The 11069-nt window shown below is 49.0% G+C and overlaps 1 protein-coding gene across 2 annotated transcripts in view; it reads left to right on the top strand.

Annotated features, from left to right (window-relative positions):
• The window catches only part of mri1 (methylthioribose-1-phosphate isomerase 1), a 9958-nt gene extending 1253 nt beyond the window's left edge, over positions 1-8705 (top strand). Inside the window, exons 2-6 of one of the 2 annotated variants that reach the window (XM_043694858.1) lie at positions 544-782; positions 2791-2960; positions 4526-4702; positions 6065-6289; positions 8295-8705. In XM_043694858.1, coding sequence (XP_043550793.1) covers positions 544-782; positions 2791-2960; positions 4526-4702; positions 6065-6289; positions 8295-8431 — 948 coding nt within the window. In that variant the 3' untranslated portion in view covers positions 8432-8705. Of the gene's footprint in view, positions 1-543; positions 783-2790; positions 2961-4525; positions 4703-6005; positions 6290-8294 lie in introns of those variants that run through there. The other variant, XM_043694859.1, reaches the window with a different exon arrangement.
• The last annotated feature ends 2364 nt before the right edge of the window (positions 8706-11069 follow it).

Genomic DNA, 11069 nt, shown 5'->3' with positions numbered 1-11069 from the left:
AGGGAGGAGAGAGAGTGAGAGTGGGAATGGAGGGGGTGAGACAGAGAGAGGATAACAGTGGGGATGCAGGGAGGAGAGTGAGCGAGTGTGGGAGTGGAGAGTGCGACAAGAGGGGGAGACTGTGACTATGGGGAAATATGAAGCTGAAATCCTGCTTTTGCTACGTAGTTCCCTTCACCATGTTGTTAAAAGCTGCCCTTGTCGTCAGACCCTGGCTCCTGTTTCACACCTACCCCCAGGAACCAACTGAACGAGCTGCTCTTCAGATCCCAGCACCCACTTACCCACCTCCCACTCCCCTGTACTCACTACTGCCTCCCCCACCCTCTCCTCTCCATTTCCAGTCCTGGGGTAGAGGCAAGGGCGTTAGCCTCACTAACCCCAACCCCACTTTCTCTCACTAAACCCTATCTGTCCCACAGTTTCATGGTGTGATTCCACCTCGGGGCAGTGCTTGCTCTGTCCTCCTCCCACCCCCTGGGTTGGGGCTCCTGTCTAATGTTACCATGTCTAACCCCCTGCCCCTCACTGTGCCCTTGCCAGGTGAGGGGTGCTCCTGCCATCGCGATTGTGGGCTGCCTCAGCCTGGCCGTGGAACTTGACCAGAGAGAGGAGGGAGCCGAGAAGAACGACCTGGTGACCTTTGCCCTGGAGTCGCTGGCATACCTGGTGACCTCCAGGCCCACGGCGGTGAACATGGCCCGGGCAGCGCGGGATCTCTCTGACTTTGTGTCACATGAGGCCAAGCGGCCGGACTCCACAGCGGAGAGCTTCAAAGAAAGGTGAGTGGGAGACCGAGCGGCCCCTGCAGAGAGAGGGAACGACATGGGAATGGGAATAGCATCTGAATATTCCTCCTGAAATCAACACAGGGGACTTCACAACCATCCTGCTTTACTGATGAGCAATGTATTGATGTAGCATCATCCTACCCCTACTCCAGCCTTTATCCAAACCTTTACCCTAACTCTAACTTTATCCTGAACCCTAACCCTAACCTTATTCTGAATCCTAACCGTAATGTTATCCTGAAAACTAACTCTAACCCAAACCCTAACCTTAACCTGTACCCAGATCCAAACCCTCACCTTATCCTGAACACTAACTCTAACCCAAACCTTATCCTGAATCCTAACTCTAACCTAAACCCTCACCTTACACCGAATTCTAATCATAGCCCTAACCCTGCACTAGTCCCCATCCTCTCACTTCCCTTCCTGTTGACTAGTTCACACGTGCTCTCCTCAAGGGCAAATAGTTTTCTCATTTTCAGTCAACACTTCATCCTGAACCATGATCTTGGCAGATTCTTTGCCTTTGAACGTCAGGAGCGGGGTAAGGGCACAAATCCTGGGCCCACCTGGTGGGAACTGAGCCCATGCCGTTGCTGTTATTCAGAACTATGCAACCAATGAGTTAATCGGCCCCCACGTCACCTAGTCCCTGTCTCCTTAACCTCCTCTCCAGTAATCTCAGTGCCACCTCCGATTCAAGATCCTCATCCATCCCCAACTTTATCTGAGCGTTCGCTTATTTGGACCCTAAACCCAGGACTTCTTACCTGAAACTCCCAATTCGGGACACCTCTCTCCCGCTTTAAGCCGCTCCTTAAAGCCGAACTCTTCATCCACCTATCGCAACGCCTTTCTCTAAAGTGACCCAAAGTCAAATCTTGTCTGTGGTGGTGTCTTGGGACATTTTTCTCTTGCTGCGCTGCAGGTGCTACGGAAATGCAAGTCGAAATAAACACGCAATGTCCACAAAATACAGGGGAGATAAAGAAAGTCAGGAATTCTGCTGACGTCTTGGTCAACGTTTCTCAAGCAAGCAATAGCCTTTTTATTTTGAAAAACGTTGAACAAACTTACTGCTGCAGAGGACATAAGAGAGTCAAAAACATTGCGATGAGTTTGGAGTCAATGTAGGCCAGACCAGTTAAGCATGGGCAATTTCCTCCCACAACGGACGTTAGTGAACCAGATGGGTTTTAACAATTTATCAAAGATAATTTTATGGTCATCACCTCTGATAATTGCATTTATTTCAATATTTTATTAATTGAGTTTAAATTCCACTAGCTGCTGGTGTGGGATTTGAACCCCCGATTAGCCTGATTGCTGGATCAGTAACAATACCACTGATTTCCCTCTGAGCGTGACATTGAACCTGGGTCCGCGAGGAGAGATATCTTCCTAATCAGCCTACTATTACACACTGGAGCAAGTGGGACTAGAATCTGGATCTCTTAGCTAAGAGGTAGGGACACTACCACTGTACCACAGGAGCCCTTTAATTTTAACATGGTATTCTGGACTGCACATTCCCATTACGCCACTGCATTCCACAATCAGTATTTCTACGGAGCCAAAATGTGTAGTGCTGGAAAAACACGACCGGTCAGGCAGAATCCGAGGAGCAGGAGAGTTGACATTTTGGGCATAAGCTCTTCATCAGGAATGGGATGAAGAGCATTCCTGATGATGAGCTGTTGCTCGAAACGTCGATTCTCCTGCTCCTCGAATTCACCTGCTTGACCTGCTGTGTTTTTCCAGCACCGCGTTCTTGACTCTGATCTCCAGCATCTGCAGTGATCACTTTCTCCTCGTATTTCTATGGAGTCATAGAGCATGGAAACAGACCCTTCAGTCCAACTCGTCCAGGGTGACCAGATATCCTAAATTAATCTGGTCCCATAAACCCTTCCAATGAATGTACCCATCCAGATGTTGTAATTGTACCAGCTTCCATATCTGCGAACTTTATTCAGCTGCTAATCCTCCCCATATAAAGTCTGATTTCCAGATGCGAGGCCATGTTGGACAAGGACATCCGGGACAATAAAAGTATTGGAGACCACGGGGCGAAACACATCATCTCCAGGGCGAACACAGACAAAGTAATTATCCTCACGCATTGTAACACCGGCTCACTAGCAACTGCAGGATATGGTACAGCACTGGGTAAGACCTGCATCTGTTTGCAAACCCCCCGGGCTTTTTATTTTGCTTCCTCTGTCTCAGTTCTCCAAGCTGTGCCTTGGGTCCCTCCCTATCTCTGTCACTTCCTCCAGCCCTATAACCTCCGGAGTATCTTCATACCAACCCTTGTGCATCCCTGATTACATTCCCCCGCCCCCTTCAGCTGTCACGCCGTGGGGACTGGATTGGGAACAGATCCCTCAAGCTTGGTTCATTAACATTTTGTGACAATGCTGTGTCTTTAAAAAGTTAGGTAAAAACAAGGGCTGCAGATGCTGGAAACCAGAGTCTAGATTAGAGAGGTGCTGGGAAAGCACAGTAGGTCAGGCAGCATCCGAAGAGCAGGAAAATCGAAATTTCGGGCAAAAGCCTCTATTCCTGATGAAGGGCTTTTACCCGAAACACTGACTTTCCTGCTCCTCGGATGCTGCCTGACCTGCTGTGCTTTTCCAGCACCTCTTTACAAAGTTAGTTTGTCCTGTTTTTTTTAAGGAGAGATTTTAAGATAGAAGTGGTGAGCTGTCTACTTGAAAGCAGGAAATTTTTCTTTTCTTTTTAAAGTTGGAACAATAGAAGCAGCCTGGATGGGCGTGGCCATTCTCTCAGACCAGGATTTCTAGAATTCTTTTTAATTTTAGGTTTAGCAGTTGCATTTGGAGTCTCAACATGGGCAGAGCTGCTGGGGTTTTGTATAAATAGGAGTTATCTTTACCCTCTCTCAGTAACAGCTAGAAGCTGGCGTAGCTCTCTGCTGCTGGGTTACCTGGGAGTCAAATCTGTTTTTCTGAATTTTTGCCAAGGGATGTGTTTGTGAGATATTACTATATATATCAGAAAGAGCATATGTTCAAAACATCAACTCTCCTGCTCCCTGGGTGCTGCCTGACCTGCTGTGCTTTTCCAGCACCACACTTTTTGACTCTGATCTCCAGCGTCTGCAGTCCTCACTTTCTCCTACGTTGGAAAAGTTAATCAGTAATAGTTTTACTGTATCTTTTATTCAATTAAGTCTTCCAATCGAGTTGTTATTCGAAATTCCATTCTTTTGTTTGCATTTTAATATAGTGTTTGAATAAATTGTGTTTTGCTTAACATCGAGCAGTTACAATGCATCTGGGACTCAGCACATTAGAGTCTAGGCTACCTTCTTAAAATCTTTTGAGGGGTTCTGGGCTACTCCTTGCTATACCTCTCAGACTGTCTCTCTCTCTCTCTCTCACTGCTCAAAATCTGCACAAGTCACTTGTCATAAAAGTCTGGTGGCTCAGGATCAAAATTCGCCAGGCTGTTTGGCATTGGGACGTCGAAGTCGCTACACAACTGCAAGTTGGAGAGCGGTCTGTGGCGCGGTGGCTCGTGAAGAGGAACGGTTTTGAGGGATCATGGGGCAAACGCAGACTAATGGGATGGGTTGGGTGTGGGGAGGTTTGGTCGGTTGGGCCGAAGGCTGTATGACTACAGAACTGGTGCCTGCACCAGAATGTGTGTGTCGCAACGCGGTTGATCAAAAGTATTGATTGGTTTTGGCTGCCCCTCCCCCACCACAGGTGTAATCCGCTCGCTGTGGGCCATGGGTCGTCTGGAACACGTTTACTGTACAGAGACTCGGCCATACAACCAGGGGGCCAGGCTCACGGCCTACGAACTGGTGCATGACAAGATCCCAGCCACGCTCATCGCCGACAGTATGGTCTCCATGGCGATGAAGGAGAAAAGGATATCAGGTAACGCCTCAAACTGTGGGGCTGAGGGGGAGGTCACAGCGCAGGGTGTGGCAGAGGATCTGGCAGAGGTGGTATCGGTCATGTGAGACCTACCACCTCTTCATTCCTAATGATGGAGTCTGATTCTGGGCGAGGGGTGGCTCAGTGGTTAGCACTGCTGCCTCACAGCACCAGGGACCCGGGTTCGATTCCAGCCTCGGGCGACTGTCTGTGTGGAGTTTGCACATACTTCAAGTGTCTGCGTGGATTTCCTCCAGGTACTCCAGTTTCCTCCCACAGTCCAAAGATGTGCAGGTTAGGGTGGATTGGCCAATCTAAATTACCCATAGTATCCAGGGATGTGTAGGTTAGGGTGGATTGGCCAGGCTAAATTACCCATAGAGTCGATTGGCAGCTCTGTGGGCAGTATGGGTCTGATTGGTGGCTCTGTGTGGGCGGTATGGGTCTGATTGGTGGCTCTGTGTGGGCGGTATGGGTCTAATTGGTGGCTCTGTGGGAGGGGCAGCATCTGTTGGCTCTGTGTGTGTGTGTGTGTGTGAGCAGATTCTCATCGGTGGCTCTGTGTTGGGGGCAGGGTCTGATTGGCTGCTCTGTCTGGGAGTATGGATCTGATTGGCCGCTCTGTGTGGGGTATGGATCTGATTGGCGGCTCTGTGTGGGTGGTATGGGTCTGATTGGCATCTCTGTGTGGGGTGGTGTCTGATTGGCTGCTTTGTCTGGGGGTATGGATCTGATTGGCCGCTCTGTGTGGGGGTATGGGTCTGATTGGCAGCTCTGTGTGGGTGGTATGGGTCTGATTGGCGGCTCTGTGTGAGCGATGTGGGTCTGATTGGTGGCTGTTTGTGAGCGGTGTCTGATTGGCGGCTCTGTGTGAGCGGTGTGGGTCTGATTGGCGGCTCTGTGTGAGTGGTGTGGGTCTGATTGGTGGCTCTTTGTGAGCGGTGTCTGATTGGCGGCTCTGTGTGAGCGGTGTGGGTCTGATTGGTGCCTCTGTGTGAGCGGTGTGGGTCTGATTGGCGGCTCTGTGTGAGCGGTGTCTGATTGGCGGCTCTGTGTGAGCAGTGTGGGTCTGATTGGCGGCTCTGTGTGAGCGGTGTGGGTCTGATTGGCGGCTCTGTGTGAGCGGTGTCTGATTGGCGGCTGTGTGAGCGGTGTGGGTCTGATTGGCCGCTCTGTGTGAGCGGTGTGGGTCTGATTGGCGGCTCTGTGTGAACGGTGTGGGTCTGATTGACGGCTCTGTGTGGGGGAAGGTGACGGCCATCAGGCCGGTTCCGGTTTGATTTGAGCGTTTCCGCGGATGCAGGGTGTGGCGGCGTCTCACCGCATGGGCGACTAACCGGCCGACCTTGTGCGTGCACGCAGCCGTGGTGGTGGGGGCCGATCGGGTGGTGGCCAATGGAGACACAGCCAACAAGATCGGGACCTACCAGGTGGCCATTGCCGCTTTGCACCACCGCATCCCTTTCTACGTGGCAGCCCCGAGCTCATCATGTGACCTGACACTGGACAGCGGGGAGCAGATCGTCATCGAGGAACGGCCTGGTGAAGAGCTGACGGACTTCAATGGGACCCGCGTCGCTGCGCCAGGTAAGAAGCAGTTGCAGGTCAGTCCTCTTCACTCTGAAGGGTTTGGACTATTCTTGTCACATTGTACCACAATACAGTGAACAGTACTGTGCTGCGTGCTGTTCAGGTGAATCATCCCTTACAGAGGTATGTCAGGGTAATAGAACAGAACGCAGAATACAGGTATCTCCCGCTATCCGAAAGTAGGGCGTCACTATGAAACCTTTTGTAAGCCGAAATGGCATAGAGTGAAGAAGTGTTAATTTACATGGGAAAGATTTTGCCGTTTCTTGTAAAAGCGAAAATCTTCTTCAGCTTTCTTCCGATTAGCGAAAGCAGATACTAATGTCGGTCTTTCGTAAAAGTAAAGTGGCATAAAGCAAACTTGCGAAAAGCAGGGGCTACCTGTATAGTGTTACAGCTACAGAGAAGGTGCAGGGAAAAATCAGCTTTAATATATGAGACCACAGCGGGGAAGACACTGGTCTTGAATCGGGTGTTTTCAAACATTTTCTATTATCTGCCCAATGGTAGACGGTGGAAGAGGGTATAACTGGGGTGGGAGGGGTCTTTGGTGATGTTGGCTGCTTTCCCGAGGCAGCGGGGAGTGTAGACAGAGTCAGCAGATGGAAGATTGGTTTGTGGGATAGACTGGGCTGTGTTCACAACTCTGTAGTTTCTTACGGTCCTGGGCAGGGCACTGCTGTACCGAGCCGCGATGCGTCTGGATAGGATGCTTTCTGTGGTGCATCAATAAAAATTGCTAAGAGTCCTTGAGGACAGGCTGAATTTCCTTAGCCTCCTGAGGGAGTAAAGATGTTGGTGTGCTTTCTTGACTGTAGCATCAATGTGGAGAAAGTGAGGACTGCAGATACTGGAGACCCAGAGTCGAGAATGTGGTGCTGGAAAAGCACTGCAGCATCTGAGGAGCAGGAGAATCGATGTTTCAGGCATAAGCCCTTCATCAGGAATGAGCTGGTGAAGGGCATTCCTGATGAACGCCTATGCCCGAAACGTCGACTTTTCTGCTCCTCGGACACTGTCTGACCTGCTGTGCTTTTCCAGCACCACACACTCAACTGCAGCGTCTATGTGGGTGGACCAGGACAAATTGTTGGTGATTGTCACTCCCAAGAATCTGATGCTCTTGACCATCTCCCACCACAGGAGCATGCTGTCCACCTGGCTTCCTGAAGCCTCCCTCATTTTGCCGATGTTGTTGGAGAAATTATTGTCTACACCATGCAGCTCAGCATCCTCTGTCTTATCAGTGGACAGAATCATAGAATCCCTACAGTGTGGAAACAGGCCATTTGGCCCAACAGATCCAGACAGAGGAAACATTCACAAACCAGATGGGGTTTCAATATGTTACCATTACTAGTGGCTAGCTTCATATGCTGGATTTATGTATTGAGTTCAAATTCCAAGAGCGAGGGTGGTAGGATTTGAAGCCATGTCCCTCCAGCATTAGCCTGGGTCTCCAATCCAATGACACTGTCGAATTGTCACCACCTTCCCATTCCAGGCAGTGTAGGCTGGCACGGTGCCTCAGTGGTTAGCACTGCTGCCTCACAGCGTCAGGGACCCCAGTTTGATTCCGACCATGGGTGACTGTCTGAGTGGAGTTTGCACAGTCTCCCCATGTCTGTGTGAGTTTCCTCTGGGTGCTCCAGTTTCCTCCCACAATCCAAAGATATTCAGGTTAGATGAATTGGCCATCTGAAATTGCCCTATAGTGTTCAGGGATGCGTAGGTTAGGTGCATTAGTCAGGGATAATGGGGTAGGGGAATAAGTCTGGGTGGGATATTCTTCAAAGGATTGTTGGGGATTCTTTGGGCCAAACGGCCTGTTTCCACACAATTGGGATTCTATGATTCATCCATCTAACGGAAGACCGCTGTACCAACTGAATCAAAGCTGACATCGTGACAGTGATAGAACTGTGACAAGGCACCAAGGGGGAGCACTGTCATAAGGAAAAACCGTTTTCATTCAAAAGGGATTACTTTCTGTCATCTGCAGGTATCGGCGTGTGGAATCCCGCGTTTGACATTACGCCTCACAGCCTCATCACGGCGGGAATCATCACGGAGTTTGGGGTTCACGATCCCGGAGAGCTTCGGAAAGCACTGGCTGACAAAATGCAGACTGGGACATGAGCCACACTTGCTGTCTGTACACTTCCCCTTCGCCCCTTCCTCCCCCTGACCCTTTTGATGCTCACATTTCAGTTTTTTTTTTACCATCGGAAGCCTTCCTCATTTTTGTTGAATGCTTGCTCATCACTTGATTTTCCTTATGTTCCCCAAACCAGAGAATTCACTCCATGTTCCCTGTGTTTGAAAATCGTCAACATGGAGCCACTGTGTTGCCCCACATTGGTGGCTCAGCAGTTAGTACTGCTGCCTCACAGCACCAGGGACCTGGGTTCGATTCCGCCCACTGGCGACTGTCCATGTGCAGTTTGCACATTCTCCCAGTGTCTGCGTGGGTTTCCTCCGGGTGCTTCGGTTTCCCCCCATAGTCCAAAGATACGCAGGTCAAGTGGATTGGCTGTGCTAAATTGCCCCGTAGTGTCCAAGGATGTGTAGGTTCAGTGGATTAGCCATGGGAAATGCAGGTTTACGGGGATAGAGTAGAGGGACAGGCTGCTACTCCGAGGGTCAGTGTGGACTTGATGGGCCGAATCTCCAATCTGTAGAGATTCTCCTAAACCTGACCGTGATCTCAAGATTTATCTCAAATCTTCTCTTTTCTTTCCTGTCTGTCCTTAACAATAAACTGGATGCTGGTTTAAACTGATTTGGCGTCATCTTGCGTGCATCGATGTCCCTACTTATTTCCGTGATGTTAAGATGGCGTACAAGCAGAATCTGGTGCTGTTGACACTGCAGCCATACCTCTCCTCTATCGTCCCTCATTTAAATCTACCTAAACGCTTTAGAGAGGATACAAAAGGGCTTTACCGGGATGTTGCCTGTATTGCAATGTATTAGTCATAAGGAGAGGCTGGACAAACTTTGGTTGTTTCTCGCTTTGGAGACCGCGGTGAGGTCGCAAACTGACGAAGTGTATAAAATAAGGAGAGGCACAGAAAGGGTGGATAGTCGGAGTGTCCCCCAGGTTGAAAATATGAGGGGACACAGGTTTAAAGTGAGGGGGGTTGGGGAGGTTTAAAAGAGATGTGCGAGGTAATTTTTTTTAACGCAAGGGAAGATAGGCGCCTGGAATGTGCTGCTGGGGGGAGGTGAGAGAAGCAGATAGGATAGCAATGTTTAAGAGGTATTTAGACAGACAGGCAAGGAATAGAAAGATATGCGCAGAAAGATGGATTGGTCTAGTATGGCATCATGGTCAGTACAGACATGGTGGGCTGAAGGGCCTGTTCCTGTGCTGTACTGTTCTGTGTTCTAAATGAACCTCTGTTCCGTTCCCATCTCATCTCCTTGTCCAGCCAGCCCTCAAATGCACTTACACAATTCACTACCATCACTTCTCATGCCAGGGGCGTTCCACGTCATCCCTGCTCTTAACATAATGTGGAGTTGCCGGTATTGGACTGGAGTGAACAAGGTCAGAAGTCACATTACAACACCAGGTTATAGCTCAACAGGTTTATTCAAAATCGCAAGCTTTCGGAGCGCTGCTCCTTCGTCAGGTGAAGTGTCGAGAGCACCCAGACACAGATTTTATAATCGGAGAGATCCAAAGTTCATACAAATGGTGTGAGTAGAGTGTTGATAGGCCAAATAAACAGGTGATTAAGAGTGTCAGACAGTGTGAGTAAAGTGTCAACAGCTGAATAAGAAGTGGAGGGGTGATGTTTAATCCAACTAATTGATGCAGAAAGATAATTACAAAAAAATTGAAAATAAACTGCTGCGGGAGACAAACCAAATGACTAGAATTACATACTTGGTATAAGTCTCATGCCGAGAATTTGACTGATGTAACAAGTACTCCAAAACTGTACAAACGAATTGAGATGGAGAGAACATGACAAGTTATGGTGTCAAAACAGGACAGTAAGGAAGATTTTACAGATACAGATGGAGGGATCACATTTAGCACAACATGAACCAAATAACATGTTTGAGGCCATCTTCAGGGGTACGCAACTTGGCTATCGGTTTCCGCTCATGCGATCCTGTGTTGTTGTGTTTCTCGAAACCCCCTTTGGAGGACACTTACCCGAACATTGGAGGCTGAAGTGTACCCAACTGTGCGGTGACCATTCATCTGTTATCATAGTATCTGCTTGATCTCACCAATAATACCATGCAGCGTATGAGATAGACAACATTGGCCGAGTCACATGAGTACCTGCCGTGTATGTGGTGGGTGGTGTCCCCACGTGTGATGATAATATACATGTTGGTGATCTGGCATGTCTTGCACAGGTTGCCATAGCTGGGTTTATTAAGGGAAAAAGACAGGATAGATAGAGATAAACTATTTCTGTTTGTTGGGAATTCTACAAATAGGGGTCAGACATTCAAGAGAGAGATGTTAAAAAAAAGTTTCTATACACAAATTATGGAACTCTCTCCCATAAATGGCACTGGATGCTGAATCTAAAACTGAGATTGATACATCTTGTTAAGCAAATGGTTTAAATGGTCTCGTGGAATGATAGAACAGGCTCAGGGGCTGAATGAAGGGCTTTTGCCTGAAACGTTGATTTTCCTGCTCCTCGGATGCTGCCTGACCTGCTGTGCTTTTCCACACTGATCTTGACTCTAATCTCCAGCATCTGCAGTACCCATCTTCACTCAGGGGCTGAATGGCCTACTCCTG

This window comes from Chiloscyllium plagiosum, chromosome 8, assembly GCF_004010195.1.
Source record: "Chiloscyllium plagiosum isolate BGI_BamShark_2017 chromosome 8, ASM401019v2, whole genome shotgun sequence".
Classification (NCBI taxonomy): Eukaryota; Metazoa; Chordata; class Chondrichthyes; order Orectolobiformes; family Hemiscylliidae; genus Chiloscyllium; species Chiloscyllium plagiosum.
The sequence above is the reverse complement of the archived record's forward strand: the minus strand, read 5'-3'. Positions and strand labels throughout refer to the sequence as shown.